Source organism: Trifolium pratense, linkage group LG7 (genome assembly GCF_020283565.1).
Source record: "Trifolium pratense cultivar HEN17-A07 linkage group LG7, ARS_RC_1.1, whole genome shotgun sequence".
NCBI classification, from domain to species: domain Eukaryota; kingdom Viridiplantae; phylum Streptophyta; class Magnoliopsida; order Fabales; family Fabaceae; genus Trifolium; species Trifolium pratense.
Window position 1 is genome coordinate 38,568,047 of NC_060065.1, and position 23,032 is coordinate 38,591,078.

General features: G+C 33.5%; 1 protein-coding gene across 1 annotated transcript; it reads right to left on the bottom strand.

Annotated features, from left to right (window-relative positions):
• Positions 1 to 6,381: 6,381 nt before the first annotated feature.
• Positions 6,382 to 22,621, bottom strand: LOC123893870 (protein FORGETTER 1-like). The gene is made up of 33 exons (XM_045943699.1): positions 22,291 to 22,621; positions 20,250 to 20,315; positions 19,976 to 20,149; positions 19,763 to 19,893; positions 19,544 to 19,620; positions 18,918 to 19,099; positions 18,648 to 18,725; positions 17,636 to 17,768; positions 16,350 to 16,410; positions 16,173 to 16,254; positions 14,800 to 14,925; positions 14,552 to 14,695; positions 14,353 to 14,452; positions 14,132 to 14,260; positions 13,461 to 13,517; positions 13,174 to 13,253; positions 12,918 to 13,087; positions 12,634 to 12,727; positions 12,273 to 12,370; positions 12,056 to 12,191; positions 11,791 to 11,897; positions 10,620 to 10,715; positions 10,444 to 10,531; positions 10,224 to 10,344; positions 9,945 to 10,056; positions 9,734 to 9,857; positions 9,561 to 9,638; positions 9,360 to 9,478; positions 8,565 to 8,618; positions 8,389 to 8,491; positions 8,147 to 8,275; positions 7,629 to 7,740; positions 6,382 to 6,748 (listed from the first exon to the last, which is right to left on the bottom strand). The coding sequence occupies exons 1-33, from the start codon at positions 22,555 to 22,557 to the stop codon at positions 6,717 to 6,719; spliced, it is 3,660 nt and encodes a 1,219-aa protein (XP_045799655.1). The 5' UTR covers positions 22,558 to 22,621; the 3' UTR covers positions 6,382 to 6,716.
• Positions 22,622 to 23,032: the final 411 nt, after the last annotated feature.

Below are 23,032 nucleotides of genomic sequence, written 5' to 3' on the forward strand. Positions count from 1 at the left end.
TATTTCATGAAGGACCAAAACCAAAAAAACAAAATCGGAAAATCCCTAAAATAATTTTATTTTTTAAAAAAAATAAAAAAAAATTAACATTTTTTACTTTTAAAAAAACCAATTTTTTTTTCGAATAGAAAACAAAATTTTAAATAATATATATATATATATATATATATATATATATATAAGAGTGCTAAAATTTAAAATTCATAAGTCTATAATGTAAAAACTTTTTCACAATGTGCTAAAATTGGTTTAGAACATTCTAAAAAATCTGGCTATAATGACAGTGTGCTTAAAATTGCACATCAACTTAGGCCCCATTTGAATTAGTTTATTTTTGAGTTTATGCAAACAGTTTATTCAATTTTTATGTATTACTCCCTCCGTTTCAAATTACTTGACATTTTAGGAAAAAAAATAATATTAAGAAAGTGTATTTTGCACCTTATTTTCCTATTATACATTTATTTTAATTCACCAATAGGGAGTACGTATTATAAATTTGTCAAGGTAGTTTATGATAAAATAGCTTATAAAATAAAATTTTCACTAATGTGAACTTATAAAATAGCATAAAACCTAATTTATATTGTATAAGCTGTTTGAATAAGGTAAAAAATAAGTTAATCCAAACGGAGCCTTAATATTGCACAAACTAATAACAAGCGACCATTAAGGCACTAAAAAGTTGTTAATAATATAACTTGCCTTACGGGATTGGTTATTATACATAAGCTATCCTTATGCACCATGCATAAGTTACTTAGTGCACCCCCCAAATTACTTGTGCACCCCCCAAATTACTAGCACACCCCCAAATTTCTCATGCACCCCCCAAATTACTTGTGCACCCCCAAATTTCTCATGCACCCCCAAATTTCTCATGCACCCCCAAAATTTCTCGCACACCCCCAATATGACTTTTGCCCCCCAATTTTATTTTTTTGGTCCCCTCCACATTTCTAGCCTAAACCATTTTGTTGTGGGAATGGTTTCAGAGATATGCACTCCAAAACCATTAAGTGTATAAGATGGTTTTAGAGTACAACCCTATAATTAGAATACAAACAATAATTGTGATTTGAAACCATTTAACCAACATAATGGTTTCCAGAATTTTTAAAACCATATAAACACACATAAAACCATTTTACAATACAAATGGTTTCAGTGTATAACTATCTGAAACCATTTAACCAACATAATGGTTTCCAGAATTTTTAAAACCATAAAAACACACATAAAACCATTTTACAATACAAATGGTTTCAGTGTATAACTATCTGAAACCATTTAACCAGCATAATGGTTTCCAGAATTTTTGAAACCATAAAAACACACATAAAACCATTTTACAATACAAATGGTTTTAGTGTATAACTATCTGAAACCATTTAACTGGTTTTAAATAATGATTATAATTGTACCAAAAAAAACAATTATGATTCTAATTATAGGTTGTACTTCAAAACCATCTTATGCACTTAATGGTTTTGGAGTGTATATTTTTGAAACCATTCCCACAGCAAAATGGTTTAGGCTTGAAATATGGGGGGTTAAAAAAAAATTGGGCGCACAAGTCATCTGGGGGTGCGTGAAAAATTTTGGGGGGTGCGCTAGAAATTTGGGGGTGCGCGAGAAATTGGGGGGTGCATGAGAAATTTGGGGGGTGCACGAGAAATTTAGGGGTGCGCGAGTAATTTGGGGGGTACGTGAGAAATTTGGGGGGTGTGAGTGTGTGAGTTGAGATTGGCTAGGATTATTACATGTGGATGCTCAATCTAATGGATGTTATTGACTTATGTACCATGCATAAGGATTACACTTATGTATAATAACTTCTCCCTTGCCTTACATAAAGAAAAAAATTTGTTTTTTTATTTATTTTTAAAATTAAAAAACGTTAAAGTAAAAAAAAAAAATGTTTTAAAAAATTTAGGGATTTTAAACTTTATTTTTTGGTTTTGGTCCTTCAATAATAAATTTTTTTTGTTTTGGTCCTTCATTTGCCACGTCAGCATGCCACATGTCATGTCGTTAGCCACATCAGCATTTTTGAGATGGGAGGGACGAAAACCAAAAAAATTGGACATGCAAGGACTGTTTTAAAAAGAAAAAACATACAGGGATTAAAACCAAAAAACCGAGAACATATAAGGACTAATGTGATATTTAAGCCTAGTACTAATAATAACAATATTTAATATTTCTTAAAGTCTCTGTGAGCTTAGCTCAGTTGGTAGGGACATCGCACTATATGTCGCACTATATGTGTAGGAGCCCAGATTCGAAACCAAGACACTCCACTTATTCACATTTAGTTAGATTTTCTAGCCACTAGACTAGACTACTTGACAAAAAAAATTAATATTTTATTTTTTGATTAAATAAATTGATTTTTATTATTGTGACAACAGTTTTCCTTTTTCGATATAAGTCCTAAAACCCTAAGCACACATTACTATCCTTTTTCACAAAAGACATTTTTAATTTATCTTGTTTGTCAAGTTTTTAATCCTTCTTGTATATATTGCAGTATTTTGTTTTTCTCAAATTCTATACTGTTCGGATTTTAAAATTCAAACATGTGTTTAAGTTGTTTGGGTTTTAAATTCTGAAATTTTTTTAGAGTTTTTTTTCTTAGATGTTTTCTCTTCCGAACCCTCGTGTTTTTTTTATACCCCATGAATTTCCAATTTTACTCTTGAAAAAACTTTAGTTTGTAAAAACTAGTTTTTTTGTCTTGAAAACAAATTTCGGTTTCTAAAAACCGAAATTTACTTTGAATTTGCACTGCAAACCAAATTTTTCTGCAATGGCAAAATTGGAATATTGACGATATAAAAGAATCACGGGGTCGAGAGAGAAAGCATCTTTTTCTTATGCTCTCTTGTTTTCTCTATAGGTTTTCTCTTCTTTTGTACAGGAATCACGTGGCCCGACACGATTGGGAGGAAGTACACTTTGATTATTTATTTTTCCATCTTAATTTACAATTTGTTTTTGGAAATGGATAATGTGCAGTCAAATTTTCAATGCACTCCTTTTATAGTCGTCTGATTACAATCGGATGGTTTAAATAAATTCTGTTAACAAATACAGTTTTAAATCATGACTGTTCGATCTTGATCGGACATCAAACAGTTATAAATGAAATGCCTGCACGACTGCGCCAAAAGTTCGAATGCATGGAATGTTGGTCCTTTATTTTTCTTTTTAATAATAAAAATTATTATAGAAATACATTAGATTTTCAATGAACCTAAAAAGTAAAGTTTCTCTTTGAGATTTAGAATCATAGAACCACGACTTTGTATCATATTGATACAAACTCAAACCATGTGTATCCCACTCAGTAGTGGCAACAACTTATGCTCAAATAAGGAAGTCTTCTCTCAAGAGATGGGAAATTCTAGGGAGGTCCACTTGGTGAAAATCATAAGTCTGAGGTAGGAAATCTAGGATATGGTCATATCCTAGTAATCGTAATAGGGTGATTATAATTATTGAAGTCCTTTTAAGGTTAGAAGGCAAAGTCAGTCTAGATAGCGTACCAAGTTGAGAGTGAACTAGTATAAAAATATTGTGTTGTATTCTCTCACCGTATATCTTCTATTTTACTTTGTGTGTGTTCTTTATGGTTTAACTGAAGTTAAATGTTTTGATAAAGAATTTAATTAACAATAAATTTAAAAAGCCTAAAAAATGGTAAACACAATTCAAACCTCTCATTTCTTGTATTTTCTAGTGCACCTTTGAATGTCTCCTTCACACCTATATATGTTCTTAGATAAGGATATCACAGTTTTCATCGTTCTTATCCTCAACCCACCAACAAGAACATTCAATTTAACACCGAAGATTTAGATAGCTCAACCAGTTGAGCTAAGGGTTAATTTTTTTAAAAAAAAAACTAAATTATCTCATCCAAATTGACATCAGAGTGAATCGAACTTGAGACCTCAAGGAGAAGCACACTCTCAGGTCCCAAACCAATATCATCAGACCAACCTAAATGGGGTTGAGGTAAGGGTTAAATTAAATAAGTTAAGGAGTTAACAAATTAAGATTCAAGTTCTAATGAAAAAAAAATAGGCTAAATTGCACTTATGGCCCCCTATGTTTCTGAAACTTGCAATTTTGGCCCCTTATATTTCAAAATAGCAGTTTTAGCCCCCTATGTTTACCCCATTTGCAAAAGGTCAATGCTGATGTAGCAAGTCAGTTAAGTGACTCAGCTGTCATATCAACTTTTTTGTCACTTATTATTTTAAAAAAAATAAAAAAAGAAAAAAGAAAAAAAATAGGAAGAAGTCACGTGAGGTGTGACTATCTTCTTTGTAAAAAAAATAAAAGTCAATCCTATATATTCAAAAATAGCAGTCGATGTTTTCCTATGGTATTCCATTTTCTCAAATCCAATAGTTCTTTTACTTGTTTGTCCAAATTAATTATCTTAATCTGGTCTATGTCCAAACCCTTTTTTAACTCATAAAATTTTCCATTCTTATATGTTGTTTCAGGGTCAAAAACAAAGTAACCGTTGTAGTGAAATTTTATCTTTAGCATGTGAGCCTCAGTTTCCCTAAATCAAATATAATAAAGAAATAAAGAAAACATATTTAAATAACAAAACAATTGACGTATACAAGACAAAAACTTGACCTACCAACACTTTAATATTTTTCCACCCACCATATTTAAATCACAAAACAAAGAAGTCATAGTATATAGACAAAAGACTTTAAGACATAATTGTCAGGAATCTTCATGTTACTTGAACCTTCAAGTGTTGCACCAATTACAGTCTTCATCTTCAAAACAAAATCAAACGGCTGAACTTTAGGGTTCAAAATTGAAATCAAACAAGAGAGAACGAAAAGCAACTTTTGATTTGGATATAGGATTTAAGAACGTAATTATTTGCGAAATCAAAGGAAGAAAGAACGAAATCATCGATAGAATTTGGATATAGGTTTCACGATTTGCATCATGGATTTGAGAAAATGGAATACCATAGAAAAAAACATCGTTTGCTATTTTTGGATATATAGGATTGACTTCTATTTTATTTTTTTTACAAAAGAAAGTCACACCTCACATGACTTCTTCCTATTTTTTTCTTTTTTATTTTTTTTTAAAAAAATAAGTGCAAAAAAGCCGATGTAGCAGCTGAGTCACTTAAGTGACTTGCCACATCAGCATTGACTTGGTCAAAATTGACCTTTTCTAAAATGGGGTAAACATAGGGGCCAAAACAGCTATTTTGAAATATAAGGGACCAAAATTGTAAGTTTCTGAAACATAAGGGCCAAAAGTGCAATTTAGCAAAAAAATACTAACATTAATAACTAATAATTAACTTCTTTTAAAAAAAAAAAAGAAAATATTATATTCCTCATGTCTAGCTAGCTAGGTTCGATCAGCTCAACTCAGTGACGTGCTCTTTATCCACTACAGACTACAGTGGTCATGGCACTAGTTCCCTGCCAAGCCCGGGGAGAAAGATGATACTGGCTATGATGAGTGCATTGTTTCCACATATATGAATCAGACCCTTTGGCAAGCGATGATAATTATTATTTTGGCTATCAAACAGATAAAGATTTCATGGAGTCTGTAGGAAAGGTACCTAAGGGTTGTAGGATCTCAATCATATCAAATTTCGTTACGGTGGTGATTTGATTGAAGCAACAAAGGAGCAAATAGGAGAGACCACAAGGGAAGAACAAAATTCATCCTCAGGCTTTAAAAACTTCGTTAACAAGAAATATATCATCAAGTCGTGTGACATAGGAGAGAAACATGTTGATCCTCATCATGTGTAACACTACTATGCGAAGAATATGTATTTGCCTCTTTGAATATGCTAGTCCTAAAATGAAGAATCTTCATTAAGTTTGTCTTTAAAACTTAAAAATGAAGTGGTGAGAGTGAAGGTTGTGGTGGAATTTTGAGGACGGTGAACAATCTTGCTAAAGAGCTTCTCAACAAACACTAAATGACAATGATGACGAAAAGAAAAATCATGCCAAGCTTAAACAAGCATATGCTACATCAACTAAGCGTAACATTTTAGATAGTGAAATTCTACTTGGTGGTTGCCAAACTGACCAAACCTTCAGCAGATGCAAGTCCTTAATGGAAGCTTATGGGGATTTTAGCAATGTCATACAGGCTATATAATATCAAGGACAGGTTGTGTTGTTCCAAATCGATAACTTATCCTAAAGGCCGAAAACAAACTTCAATAGCAGGGTAACACTCAAAAAATAGGACTCTATTGTAGTGATGACAATGTCAATGCTCCTCCTGTATGCTGATTTGATAGTGATACAACTTATGTTTGATAGTAGTACTTTTATGAGTTTCTCACCATCAATGTTGCACAAGAAATATGTACTTTACTTCTGGTTATAATGCGTAGCATATATGATATTAAAACAAAATAATAATGTGTGGAGTATGACACAATCGTGTTCATATATCGTATGTGAAAGTGAAGCCATCTATAGTATTTTCCTATGTTATTGATCACCCCATATACAACTATGAATTATAAACAACTGGATGATGTAATCAATAGATTGAACAACTGTGTGGTATCTCAGTGAGATATGAACTTTCCTTTCCGCAAAATTCAGTAACAAGCTTAAGCCTTTACCTAAAACAAAAACTGCTAGTGATCTTCAAAAAAGAGAGACGTCCGGTGTCTCAGGTCAATCATCCAGTTCTATAGGCCAATGTAAACCTACATATTATGTCAAAAGAAAATATTAGTATATGCATCACCTTGGAAAAAAAATCATTTGACCAATATTTAAACAGAAGTCTATTGACATATTTTCAACTAAATTACGAAGAAAAAAGAATATGATGTTTTCCATGTTGAAGCCTTCTAATGGAACAAAAGCCAATCCTTTCTGTTCGAGCATGAGTTTTATTGTTGCAAAATGTAAAAGGAGAAAGAAACATTATTCTCCTTATGAAGTTATGAGGATTGTCCTGTCAAAATGACACTGATTTTTCAGAATCAACTATTCTGGTATGTTTGCCAAAAAGAAACTATTCTGGTAAGCATTCATTCCTTTTTTTTAAAAAAAACTTGGTATCCGGCCTTAGACCGAGTAAGCATTCATCCCTAACTGAAACAACTTGTCATCGCACCAACATCATATAACAATAAAACCCTTTGGGATCCCTATTTTAAATTTAAAATTCTTGTAAACAGCAGAATTATAGAAAATAAACCATTGCAGAAAGGAAAACATCTAATCCTTTTGCACATGTGTATGCATGTCTGTATGTGCAAAAAAAAAAAAGAATTTCTTTAACAATCCACACCTAAAGGTAAATCAGTACTTAATGATTTTAAATTTGTATATGTTGAGCAATGTCCTTATCTTATCATATCCTTCTCAAACTCTCTTATCATATCAGTCTCTATTCTATTCTGACCACCAAACGGGCCCCTAAGTTATTAACTGAAAAGCATGACAACCATTTTTTTTAAGAATCCGAATATCAATCGTAATGGGAAATATTTCAATTTTCTTATATGAAAGCAAGTTCATGTGCAGGTTTGCTTTTAAGAAAAGGCGGTAGGTATGAAGGGAGAAGAAAGAAAGAACCTTCAAGCACAGTATCAACTGCTGCATTAGGTACAAGAAGCCCAACTATATGTCTGTTATCTGATGTAGTTTCAACACGAACAATGCGTAACCTCTTATGAATTTGTCGGACCTGTACATATTTTTATTTGCAGTTAGAAATCTTTTGCATTATAAAATAATAATTATATTTCAATTTTCAAGCAAGGTATAACGCTCCAATGATTAAGCAATCCACCAGAAGATCCACAGAATCAGCACATTTTTCATCAAAAAGAAGTTACTTAGTACCAAAAAGGTTACTATAAAAATTAGTTGGAATTATCATGTTATATCACAACAAAAACAATCTATCTATTACCATTTTCACACAGCTAACATCAATTCAAAAACGCAAATAATCAGATCTAAAAGATATCAAAAAGTGACAAGTGGATACACATGAATTAATATTTATTTTTTTGATACAATGAATTAATAATTTTAACATCTGCAAAATATTGTTCTTTCTCATGAATATTTATGAGTTGGTAAAATACCTGCTTAGAAAGAGCCATTTGTATTTTTCCCCAAACAGGAAGAATGACACCACCTAAGACATTTACTTCTTGTAGTCTTGAGCCAACTGAACAGAATTTACCAAGTTTACACTTGGGACCATGCATGCACTGACAACAAAGGTAAAACAGTCAAAATGTGAGATAATGTGAATTAAAATAGTTCAATATCTACTATGTTCTTATCAGTTACAATTACGAGAAATAACTTAAGGTATATATACCCGTTTAGATGAAGCTTCATAGTCGTCCTCCCAACCAATTTTGGCCGCCTCTAAAGATGAAACTTTTGAATATTTTCTAGTTAATTCTGCCAGATGCATATCCCTACAATTGCAGGGGAAAATAGGTTAAACAAGAAAATTAAACTAAAAGAAGGCCAAGTAACTGAAACACATACCGAGGCGATTCTCCGGTAGTTGGACGAACTATCTTATACATAGCCGGAGCAGAACTGGGACAGAAACAACAAACATAATGATATCAGTAAATGAAACCTTAATCTTTACTATGCATTTGACTGGGGACTGTGTCCCCTCAATATCAACAGATTCAGAAATTGAGAGACTAAATCAATCACAGATGCAAAATACACATATAAAAATAACTTTATTTAATTTCTCTGATCCTTAGTATGTATTTTAGTAAGAAATTTATCCCTTTCAGCCCTTATCCTTTTATCTCTGTGGTAATCGTGTTTATTCAACACATCCAAGAGATAGTCACAATCCATATTAGTCGTATGTAACATAACCTTAGTTGGAGTGTTGAGAAAATAAATAAATAAATAAATAAATAGACAGTTAAACCCGTGAAAGCCTTTTTAGGAAGTAAAATAGAACACATGAAATGTAAAATGTAGCAAAGGTATACTAATTCTAGTTTTGGAATGAAAATCAAGGGTCCATTAAATACAATAACAAAGAAATAAAGATAACATGTAATGTATAGGATTCAAGTGAGGCAAACAAAATAGAGCAATACTTCAAGTGTAATTTTATGTTTGTGACAGAAAAGAGCCACTCAAGCTTACAGCAAGTTCCAACTATAAAACATACAATGTTACATGGGACTAAATGTTGGGCAATTAATAGTCAATGGGAAAGAGATTATATAAATGCTGGACAAAATAAACTTTCATCCATTGAAATCAAATCATTATATAAACAAGTACAGAAAAAACAAGAAACAATACCTTTGAAATGCTAAAATTACATGACGTTTTCCCAACCACTCCCTCTTGGACTTGTAGAAGCCATCACCAGATGAGCCAAATCCAGCTTTTTGTGTCTCATTCAGCATGGTATTTGCCAACTGAAGCATAAATGATATCAGCAAAATATGTATGTAAGAGTAAAGCAAAACTTAGTTAGGACATCTGAGAAAGCATATACACCTCCCATGAAACCCCACGATCCAAGATGAATGTGTACAGAATAGTTGAAGCCCCACTCATTTGATCAACATAGACATTCTGCACCAAAGGAAAGTTATCTTCAGTCTTACATATTCTATACAGTAACATATGAAAATAAGTGGCAGCAAGAAGTTTAGGACAGAAATACATACTTTTGGAGTCCCTTTCAGTTTAATGATATTAGCTTTCAAGTCAATAATGCCTGTGTCAAGGTTACCTTCAATCCGAGCTTTTTGAACAAGAAGATCCAAGATATTCACAAATAACTCAAATAGCCTGTTGATACAGCAAAAGATAGTGTATAGAACAAAATGCTGAAAGTCGAATAGAAGCATCAAATCATTTCTTTCACAAAATACAAACCTATTCTGAGTCTCAGGAGCTATTCCCAAAATCCGGTTGAGAAATCGCCCAATATCATGTATGTCTTTATCATCAATGTGGCAAGATAGCCATCTAGGATCTATATCATCTCCTTTACATATAAGTAATCAACATTTAATAATGAGGAAAAACAGAGATAATGTGGCATCATAAAATTCACAACAGTCAATGATGAAACTGAAATGTATTTTGATTAGATATCATCGTTATTATACACCTATTCAATCTAATATTAGACAAGGGAAAACAGTGAATTACCATGACTGGCGTCCTTAAAAATTCCAACAGAAGCAATAGCAGCTTTTGCCTGCATAATAAAACCTTTGATTGTATCTGGTCTGTCAGATAAGCATCCTGGAGGTACAACGGGAAGAGGATCCTACATAATTATTTTTATCAGTAGATGGATTCGACTTGTTCGTTTCCTATTAAACTTATTGTCAATATGCACATTTTTTTTTTCAACAAAATTAGATACCAGCTCCATTATTCCTCTATACAAAACCATCAGAGCCCGCTTCCCATAAGCACTATCATAATTATATGCACTTAATGAAGGTCCAGCCCTGTAATGCACACAGGAACAACATCAGCTAAGATGTTAATATTATCCATGTCGGCTAACTGAAAACACAGCTTATGAGTCCAACTTACCTACGATCCCCTTGAGTCAAAGCTCCAAGGGATTCTAGTCTCTTGGCAACAGCTGATGCAAACCGGCGTTCTCCACCAAGGTTGGTAAATAGTAACCTGAAGAACATTTATAAGAATAAGAAATTGGGTCAAACAGGTATAACATTAACAACACCTGTCACTGCAACCATTTCAAATCAGATGTAATGTGCTTCCATCTTGGCTTAAAAAAAAATTCCATATCATAGTATCATACAGTTCACACCAGATAGTTTATATTGCTTTGCTATTTAAAAAAAAATAAAAAATCACACCATATAAGAACCTTAGGCAGAATGATTTAAAGGGTTCAGATGAGGATTGACTATTATATCTGGGTCATAGCAAGCCACTTATACGGAATGTATATTCTAGAAAGAGGTGGACAGTGAGAAAATTTTATGTCATGAGGAATTGGTAGAGAGTGGGGAGGCAGTTTTTGGGGAAACACGTTGAATTAAAATAAACCATCAATTTAATCCCTAAACTACCAGTCTCCAATTTATTCCCTAAATACAATATAAGTAACCCCTAAAGTATATGAAATATGTCAATTTAGTCCCTAAGCATATGAAAATCTATAAATTTAGTCCCTAAAATCTTAATGGCAAGGACTAAATTGACGGATTTTATATACTTCAACGATTATTTATTATATTTACAAAGTTTATGGACTAAATTGGAGAACAGCTGATAGGTTAGGGACTAAATTGATAGTTCTGCAAATTGAATGGTACCATTAATAAAACCATTCCAATTTTTCTGTTCTTTCTTAGTTAATATACCATTTTTTGTTTTCCTTCCGTCTCATATTATGTGACACATCTGAAATATTTTATTGTCTCGCTATTTGTCATTTTAGAACACTAATGAAGCATTAATTCCTTTCTTCCACTAATACTCTTATTTATTGTATGTCAATCCACCTAACTATTTTACAAATGAGGGTATTTAAGTCAATGAAACTCATTATATCATGAAAACTAGTACACTCAAAAATCAAATTAACCAATAATGCTTAGCATGCAAAATAACCTCAAAGGCTCAAACAACACTAAATTTGAGCTACATGCTCACCAGAGACAAAACAAACAGGTGGTAAAGGTATATATACAGAATTCAAAAACCAAATTAATCGATAATGCTTAGTGACCTGTATTCTGGTGCTGAGACTTGATTTGATCTATGAGTTCTTCCAAACTGCTGAATTGCTCGGTCGGCACTCCATGGAAGTTCTAGAGTTAAATGAACCCTTCTTTTCTATTTTGTAAAGGTCAAAGAGAACAAAACAGCAAATTAAGCATAAAATAATCGTAAAGTTCAAAAACTAATACAATATCACATGTTTCTGAGCAGAATATGTACAAAACCTGTAAAAATATTAGGACAGAAAAATATAATACAAACAGTTTGATTACCTGATTTCTCGCTCTTCTGTCTGCCTGCAACGAAACGCCAGCTGATCCAGCTTCAGAGATGATAGCCACTAACTTCTTACCTTCCATGAAGAGCATTTTTTCATTCATGTTGACCATCTCAGCAGTGACATCTTTTCTAAAGGGAAAAACACAAAACTAATTCAGCTAGCACGAATCAATGTTTATCGATTAGACATGGAGACATTTTGCAACTCACGTATTTCGAGTCTGATAAACCACACCCATTCCACTAGGGGCCCTCACAAGCATTCCTTTCCTTCCTGTAATTTCGGCAACTTTTTCATGGCCTCCTAACTGCATCAAAAAATCATTTAGAGAGTCTAGTAAAAGAACTATACTTTGGCATATAGTATTAATTGCAGAGCATAGAATCGCTACAACAAACATCTTTTCATAGCAGTTAATTCCTTAATTGGTATAGGACTAGCATTGACCAACAACTATACTTTATTGATAAGCATATTTCGTAAGGTTCAAGTTGTCATCTACCTGGTGAGAGTTAACAAAATGCTCTACAAAAGAAATTACCATCCAAGGGATGATAAATGATTATTTACCTGGTCAATAACATCATCCAAGGGATTGTTTGGAAGATCCAAAGCACGAATCATCTCTAATATTTTCTTCTTGTCATCTACGGCTATATCATAACTGCAGCAAACCCATAAAAATATTCATCACTGCCATACTCTTTTTATTTTAACTTTTTGTGCACTCATTTTTATTGATTTAAGAAATGGTAACTTACAGTTATTATAAAGCTAGTTATTGAACAGAAAATGATAAACTATGCCATTGAAACCAGAATGCCAAACTAAAACAAATTATCTAAGTTCTAAACCTCTTTTGCTGTTCAATTATGTTTGTTCCAGGAGGCAGATATTCAACAGTTTTATTCTTGCACAAATTACATGCCCATTCCTTAAGAATAATATCGCGAATTGGGGGCACCAAGCATGATTGATGAGCGTATTTTCCACAGCAAGAACACTGCAACAAGTTTTCCCTTTCCTGCAAAGAAAAATATGTGAATCCTACACATGGCATCAACACGATTCAAGATAGTTTTTTTTAGAGAATAGTTGAATAAAACCTACCTCTTCAGTACTGCAAATTTCACATTTCTGAAACTCGTCATAATCAGAGTCGGAAGATTCAACATCAGAGGCAGCTGCATCTAATCAATGGTAAAACCAAATCGTTCTCAGGAGGAGTTTTTATGTACTGAATACTACCATCACTGCTTTAAAAGAACTTCAGACATTTAAATCATAAAAAGCATTCACTTAGAAGTTCCACACTAAAAAGGTGAATTTATTTTCCTAACTTTTGTACAAAAGATAAATGCTTATTAATCTAGAATAACATGAGAAAGAAAACGCACCACTTTCATCCCCTTCTGGTCCGTAATCAGAATCAGAAGATTCAGGAACAGAGGCAGCTGCATCAAGTCAATGGTGAAATTAAAAAGGTATCATGTAATGTTGCTGTGTACTGAATATTACTCACAAACTTTAGATATTAATAATAAGCCTTCTTATATCACTACTCACAAACCACACCAAATTTCTACCTCAAATAGGCTGAAATGCACTGTACTCAAGTATGACAGAAAATGCACCGATTTCTTCCTCTTGCAGGTGCAGTACACAATACATTTAAGAGGTGGAATGACCAAAAAGAATAGATGTGGTGTCTAAAATTTATTTCCCCAATTTAATTCAAGGAAAAAATCCCTAGTAGCTAAGTAGCCATGGTGCTTCATTGTGCTTCTGTTTTGATCAAATTCATATCCTCAACTCTTACTTATTTATTCTCTTTTAATAACTTCTTTCTTTGAAAAAGGATGACAAAAATAATAGAATTTCAAAATAAATAATTTTAGTTTGTAACTTTGTATCAATTGAGTAACTACTTTAATAACACACAGTTGACCTACACCCTTTATCACCACATATAAAGGCTGAAAAGTGGTCTAAATTAATGCATTAGTAGAAACGGTTGCCATATGCACTTGAAGCACAACACAAAAAATGATATTTGCTGGAAACTCACTTTCAGATTCTTCATCACTGTCAGCATCACTAGGATGCAGCAACTTGGCTACTTTTCTGGCTCTAGATTTTCCTGAAACATCAGGACTTGCCAAGTGCCTCTTCCTTTGAAGCTCCTTTACACCATCATCTACCATAATAATAGAATTGAAAATAAAAATTACAAATTGCAAAATAATGAAAATAAATGAAACACTTATAATAAGAACGGCATGTAGATACCTGGGAGAAGTTCAGGCTTTTTTGGCAAAGGGTAATAATCTTCAACAAATTTTAGCATTAACTCACGAGGTCCAGAAATAAAGTCATCAAGTTCAGAACCCTGTCCAACACAATAAATAAATAAAACATATAATGCAACTGAAATGCAGGAACTGTTGTTGTATATGAAATGAAAAAGGATCCAAATAGTAATACACACGTATTTTGAAACAGCTTCCTCCGTCCTTGCTTCACCAGTACTCTGCAGACCTATCACTACACACTTGTCTTCTCTTAATGCTTGCTTCACCAGTCTCACTGCAGTTGGGACTTTAGCAGACATACACAAATGTCTAAAGAAGCGCTGCAATTTTACAAGGAAAGCGGACAATCCAAAAGAGTTAGTAAATAATAAATGTTTAATAGGCATGACGAACTTGTCTCTAGGCACCAACTTAAACTTAATACCTGGTGGGTTGCCCAGTATAATCTCCATAGTAGTCTAGTATTAGGTTTCTCAGGTAGGAGGGAAATGGTAGAAAGCAATTTCTGACGCAAATCCACCCAAACTTCTGTAGCCGTTTTATACGCATTCTATGAAATTTGATAAAAACACACATCAGATGAGCATACTGAATTCAATAGAAATTTGATAAGATTATAAATCACCAAATGAGAATACTGAAATCAAAAGACAAATGAATGTGTTATAAAAAATATAGACAACTGCAATTTTATAATTATATGAAGGGTGAGCAACGGCTAGGATTGTACTTCTTTGATTGAAGTAATGGGTGAGGAATCACTACATAAGCATACTATGGGAGATTATGGTGCAGGAACAATTGTCTGAGATTGGCAATTGATTACCCATCGGTTGCTGCTAATGCTTTTGAGATCAACCCATCACTTCTTGACGCATTCATATTTGCATATTGTTTACTTTGTTTTGTGCATGCATTTTTAGTTCAATTGGAAAAAATTATTTAATTTGGTTTAGTTTTTATGTAGATCGGGTAACTGCATCGGCCATTTATTATTTTGCAGGAATTGAGAACTTTAGTGTTGGAAAGGGACACGGACCACTTTGACCCTGAAGTATAAATAGGACTTAGAAACACTTGTTTAGGGTTCCAAAGATCAGACTTCTGGAGGTTTGCAGACTAGGGTCATGTCTTTAACTATTGTTTTGTATTATTGCACTGCCATGTCTTTATCAAAGCACTGCCCCTGAGAACCAACGTCCCAGTCGTTGTGCTCAAATACTTTACTTAGCCTTTCTAAGACACAGAGAGCAAACTCCAATATCATTTAATAAGAACCCAGGCATTTGAGAAACCCTTCTTTAAAAGCTAACTATCAATGGGGAAGAATCAAACCACCTAAATACTCCCCCGAGCATCCCATACTACTCGATGTGAGACTTAAGCACTCCTCTTGTTTGAGTGCCCTGTCTTGTGGTCGATGAAAGAAAATCAGTCATGGGCTATTTTTATGAAAAGGAGAAAGCAACAGAAGCAGTTCAACTACTACAGTAATATTTAAGGCATCGCCACATGCAACTATGGCATTTCATCCCGAAAACAAACATTCCACCACAAACATTTGGGAGTGGAGAGCCTTCACCCCAATGTATGCCCGCACAAGCCAGCAACTATTCACTATTAATTTGGTGATGGAATTTGTTTTTTTCATTTAATAATGTACAGAGGAGATTATTGACAAGAAATAACAAGTAATGGTAATAATAACTAACAAAGGAAAACAATCACCACTTCAGAATACAGACTATACAGTAAAGAGTATCCATCAATATGATCAAAGAAATTAGTCAGTCATACCGTCATTTTATCGTCTAATGTTGCTTCAATAACTTCAAACTCAGCACCCTTGTAGCTAAGCGTACGGCATAAATACATGCCCCTGAAATTCGAAAAATAAAGCACAATAAATATATATTTCACATACATATACAAGTGCATAAGGCGGAGTGGGTGTGTTTGTAGAAATATTGTAACCTTGCTTTCATGTCCATTGCAACTAGCTCTAGAGCTCCGACACCTCCTTTTTCAAGCGCATCTGGATACATCATCTCATTTATTAACAATTAAAGTGTGAGGGCCAAAATATATATATATATATATATATATATATGCAAACAAACAAATCATAACAATTTATAAAATGCCCTACGTGATGCAACAATAGTAAATTGAAATTAAATGTTGTAAATATGCCGCCGCGTTTGTAGTTGTTAGGCCTACATTTTCTAGTTATTGGTCGTCATTGAATTCAAACTATTAAACAGAGTTATTAGTGCATGTATTCTATTTGTGAAAATATTATTCAAAAATACCAATTAAAAATGGAAACCAAGTCAAACAGCCCCTTTTATGACTGATTGTCCTACTGATTCAAACATACTCTTAGGCTCTATTTGAGAGTTTACCAAGGGAGGGCTTTGAGAGGGGAAAAAAAAGGAGGAAAGAGAAAGGGAAAAAATTATAGTCCACCAACTTTAATGGAGGTTTACTTTTCTTCATAATACAAAATCCTCCTAATATGAGGGAACTCAAAAAGTGTCCTGGAGGAGGGGCTTCGAAGGCTTACAAAAATTCTTTGAATCCTTTCCATCTTTTTATAATAGTCTCAATTAAAAATATATTAATCAAACATACAAGCCATATATTGCAAGATTTCTCTCTCTCTCTCCTCCACTCCCTCCAAAGCCCTCCCAATCCATCCATCCACTCCAAAACGGCATTAGAGTTATATTTTCCAATCAATAGTATAACCTAAAATATCAAGGAGGTGCCAGTTGGTTAAAAATTATGAATAATTATCTCAATAAGTAGCAAGTTGCAGAAGGATAAAATATATATTTTTACTCATAAGGATAAAACAATCAGAAAATAAAAACCTGAACTACTCTTAATAATTGTCGTAATTTATTTTTTTCATAGTTAAACAAAATATGATAGTGTATCAAATCAAGGCAGTAAACTATTGATTTTATCTCCAATCTTAAAAAACCGTAACACCACCATTCATCCACCTCTTCACCATCTTTTTATAACTATCTACCTTTAGAGATGAATTTGGACACAATCGCAGAGGTGATTGTGAATGTAGGGAATCGAAAATGTTTTTTGGCCAAAGATAACATTTTTGGGTCAGTGTCTCAGGTGATAGAGGTTTCCCTTAGCACACCTCAAAATAAAATGTGAAGAAAAAAGATGACCAGTCATAGTTACTATTTTTTATTTTGAAAAGCAAAATGATTAGATCAAAGAAAGAACACTACCATGAAATTCACCAAAATCACTGAAAAAAGTGCCAACTCCCCAAAGGCCAAGTCGAACCATATAAGCCATATTGCGAGGTTCAGATGCACCAGTAGCTGAGCAATAAACAACACGAGCTTCAGGTAGTTGAGCCTGTCAAATTAGATTAAAGGAACTTAGGATAATCCATAAACTCAACTAATAATTACAAAATAATTTTAATTCATTTTAAAATGAACAGTGACACAGTTAGAGTGCAAACAAAAGGAAGAGAAGGCATGAAGAGAGACAACAGGGATGAGGTTTATCTTAAGAAACCTTTGTGGTTAACCGTATTTTAGTAGCTGTTTAAAAAAAGGGAACTTTAAAACACAACTTACATTCAAAGTTGTCAAAAGGTCGAGTCTATGCAAATTCAAAACTTACAGGTTTAAACAATGCAAAAATAAAATAAAAACACAATAGTGAAGCAAAAAACAAATGTAACAAAGTTAAATCATACATGCATGGCCAAATCATAAAATGCAAGCCTCGTAAAAACACAAATTACTCAAATATGAACTCTAAATGCCAAAAAGCCTTTTAATCCATGCTCAAAATGAGGAGAAAAAGAACAAGTCCAACTATCAAACAGCTTAGAATGACTTGGTTAATAACATGGCATTGTCATACTGCTTGAATCATCATCCTGGCTCGCTTATAGTGCAAGCTGTGTCTTATAGAAATACAAAATAAAACATGTCATCTTTGTAACTGCTTTATACAGTTCCTAAGTTTAGATATTGTTAATTTTTTGCCAAACTTTATTATTCATATATACAGCGACAAAAACCTTTTATGACCACATAAAGTCAAAAATGTATTGTTCACATCAAGAAATAATTAGGGGTTCGAATGGTAAAAGAAAAGAAACTATATATAATCTCTTGCCATAATGAATTGAATGCCTAACTCAACTTCCAATCAGTAGTATTTGTAGTAACAGAAAGAGTGATATTACAAGCTTTCAGTTACAGAGTAAGATGAACATACCTGGATATCAAGTACTGCTTCACCGGTTCTTGTTGACTTCTTACCCTTTTCAGGAACCAAATTCTTTGCTTTATGACACTGCAATGAAGCCACTCACACTATTTAGAAATAAAGAGTAAATAAATATATATATTAAACACTTTGTCAAAAACAATATATATAGTAAACACAAAAATACTTGAAACACCGCTTAATAATAATATACTTCAAGTTAAAGGGAGGAAATACCAATTTACACTAGGAATAATTGTGATTTAAAAAGTCAGATACCTCATCAAAAATTATAAGACCGTCAAACTTAGATCCACACCACTGCACAAGCTGCTGCATACGGGTACGCCCTTTGTCAGATGATGCTATGAGGCTACTGTATGTCAAGAAAATAACTCCCTCCCTAACTCCAACAGTCTTCGTGTCAAGCTTGGTATAAGGCAGCTTGTTCAAAGCATGCACTGGATAGATTCAAGAAATATATTTAAATGCATAAAAATTCTTGCAATATACAAAACACAATTACAAGAATTTTTCAATGAAGAATCTTAACCAATGAAGCCAAAAAAAACATCAGTAAAACATCAATTTTTGGATAAAATAAGAATTATCAGACACAAGAAAGTAAAACCAATAGGATGATAAGATATCCCGTAAATGAAAATGGAGGAAAATGTAAGGAGCAGAAAATAAATAGTGTTAAATACACCAGTCCCTTGAGGTATTTGCAATTGGAAGGAAAATGTCCTACAATGACATTGTGCCAATCTCCAAAGAGGTTCCATTACCCATATCCAAGCCGAGGTTAAACAGAATTCTTAAGATACGAGAATTTTACTTAACGATATATTGAGAATAACTATAAAAATATTGTTTCCTTACTTAGTGCTAGCACCAAATCTTACCTTCAATGCAACTTGCACCCATATCATCCAAATCTCTTCTGGCATCAAACTTCAAGTCTGAACCAACAGAAATCCACCTGTGTAGGATCATTGAAAAGAGAAAAATGAATTAAAAAGAACAAATGTGATCTCACTGCAAGTTGAAATTACAAACGGTATGTGTGCTGGTACATTAAAGCACGTTGAGAAGATAATGCTCAAACTGTGACAGAGACTTACAAGGCTTTCTTCCTCCCATGGTGCCAGTTCTCCCAGATTAGCCCAGCAACTGTTCGACCTTTACCTACACCCGCTCCATCTCCGATAAAGAATCCTGCCCTAGCACCATCTTGAATGTGTTGAAGGTGTCTCTGCCATGGAAACAATCATCATACATATGATAGATAAATTTAATTGTTTATTATCAATATTCAATCATGTGGTGAGAGAAACCTGACAAGCATAGACCAAAGTTTCAATCTGCAAGCATGACAAAGTCTTCAAACATTGCAACTCATCCTTAATCTTTGGATCATAAGTAGGCTCAGGTGGCTGCACTGCAGACAATGAAGATGTTTCCACAATCGGATCTGGATGTAGAGGTCCGATAGATAGCTTTGCTGGCCGCTGCATAACAAGAGACCTTGTTACTAGTAAAATGTACTATTTGATAAATTAACCCAAACAAAGTTTTAACATAAATTGCTATCTAGAATTTATAACTCACATAATCTGTAAATGTTTCTCCAGCCATACCACCATCATCTTCGTCCTGCTCCACCTCATTAAGCAGCTGATATATTTTAATATAGAAAAAAAAATGAGATAGAAATACAAGGATAGAATAAAAAATATACAATCAAAATTTCCAAAGACATCAGATCTTTAAAAGGAAAATGACAAACATAATCCCTGGGGAAGTTAAAGAAAGGAATAAAACATAACCGGATTGTTGGAGAAATTATATAAATAACAGAGGACAAAGCCATCCAATGATTTATTTTTACTTTATTAATCCTAATCCTCCTCCAACATATTTATAGGACAGGCTGTTATCCTACCATCTCTTTGGGATTCTGCTCATGGATTTATTGAAGTTGTTTCAAGGTTAGACTTGCAAGGGAACAATTGTTGCTCTAAAGGTTAAACTATTTTACTTTTCTCTATTGGTTTGATTGTACCTTTATGAGGATTTCAGATCATCCTATTTGTACTCTTTCATTTTGTATGAATTCTTTTTTATAAGCAAAGTAAGATATAAAACAATAGGAACAATAAAAACATTAAATTTAAGAAATATCCCTCTTGTAAATCATGCCTCCAAAGAGTCATTGATGTAGATGTTGCTTATACAACTTAAAATCGCTTCTTACTCACCTACAACTGAACACCAAGTCTCGTGGAAATCCAAAAATGATATACGAAGTTCAGTGTTACTCATGTATAACCGATTAAAGGAAAAATAAAATGTTTTGTCATTCATAGCATTGTTCCGAACAGCCACTCTTCAACACCCACAAACAACTTTGATTTTACAATGCATAAAAAACAAGCAGATCTAGATCCGTTCATATTTATTCCTCACCCCATACACATACACACACAAACACAATATTATAATTAGATACAGGAGCACAGAGACATTAGCACAACTATTGAGTTTATTTTAGCATATTTCCCTGAACTAACATTATTGGGCAGTGTCTATGGTTCAAAGGGCATATCTTGCACTATGCACAACCACAATAGACCAATTATAGGTAGTTTTTTTGGTTTCATAAATAGTTAAAAAAATAATAAAGACTAAATCTTAGCCATTGAATAAAAAAAATTAAATCCTAAGGCTATTAGGTCACTTATGCACAGTGCAAGACATATTCAAGTTGTGGATGTTAGACAAAGCCGCATTATTGTAGATTCTGCTTATCAAAATAATGAAATCAACAGATACACGTATTCATAAAACCAAATGTCTTATACGCCACTCATCAGTTAAGTCAACAACAACTACTTAACTTACCAAAACAGCATATGACGAGTTCATAAATTATTTTCATCTTAATTCCATAAGCTCTCCAAAATATAGCTTACGAAAACAGCTTATGGATTATTCAAACACAGTTTGAGTTTATTTTATCTTGTATACAATATAGCTTTCGTAAGCATGTATTTGCTACGAAGCACGAACACTCATCAGATTAGGCGTGTCTGACACCAGGACACGCGTCGGTGTCTGACACCGACACGACACCACTTATGACTACGCTGAATTATGTCATTTTATCTAATTATTATGAGTGTCGACTGTCACGAATATCGAGGCCTAACTCATCCTTACAAAACCGGCTTGTAAGGTGAGGATTGCCACCTCTTTATAAACTCTTCTCAAGAGTCCTATCTATCCGATGTGGGTCTAAATCCCACCGAGTGTTGGCCACTAACATCGACGTGCTTCATAGCTTATAAGATACTAATTGCTTACTCCATAAGCTGCGAAATAAGTTCCAAACAGCCGTAACATATAATAATAATAATAACAACAGTAACAACGGCAACAGCAACAACTACTACTACTACAAAAACAAAATGGCACACTCATTGATTAAGTCAACAGCAACTAATCAAAACGAACTCAAATAAACAATGAAAAATCAATCTTTCACAACGCAACATTCACTACATAAAATTTCCCCAATCTAAAAATTAGGTCAAAATCAAATCACAAACTACAGTCAAAAAAAAGTAACCAAAATCAAAAGCATTGAAACCTCATTGACGTCTTCACCATCAACATGAACATCAAGTTCAACGCGACACTGAGGACAAGGGAACTTCGCGAGTTTACTAGGACAGTTAACGAGAGCCTTACAAGCAGGACAGCGAATAGCGGCCGGATCGAGTGAGAAAACGTGTGGCATTTGACAGTTAGGACATGGTAGCTCCGTCACACCTTGCGCCGCGTGAAAGTATGTCCGGCAACCGGCGCAACGTGCCCTAACGGCGGGGAGAGGTGGTGGTTGCGGTTGTTGCAACATTTTGAGAGGAAGATAGTGGGAGAGAAGTTGAGAGAAGAAGGGTGAGCGCGAAAAATGGATTTGTTGGCGGGTCTTTTCATCTTCTTATAATGTGCGAGATGTGCGAGATTTTTTTTTTACTTTTTAGGGGAATATGAAGAGTTTAATAGTTTAAGGTAAAGAATAATCCTACCAACACACTCTTTAACAAATGAGGAGTGCTAGCAACACACTTTTTAATAAACACACTCCAACACACTTTCTTTTATTGGTTGAAATTCACATGGGTCCCATAAAAGTTATATGGATCCACATTTTTTTATGGGACCCATGTGAATTTCAACCAATAAAAGAAAGTGTGTTGGAGTGTGTTTGTTAAAGAGTGTGTTGCTAGCATTATTCTTAACAAATACACTTCAATATATTCTTTTTTATCGGTTGAAATTCACATGGGTCCCATAAAAAAATGTGGACCCATATAATTTTTATGGGACCC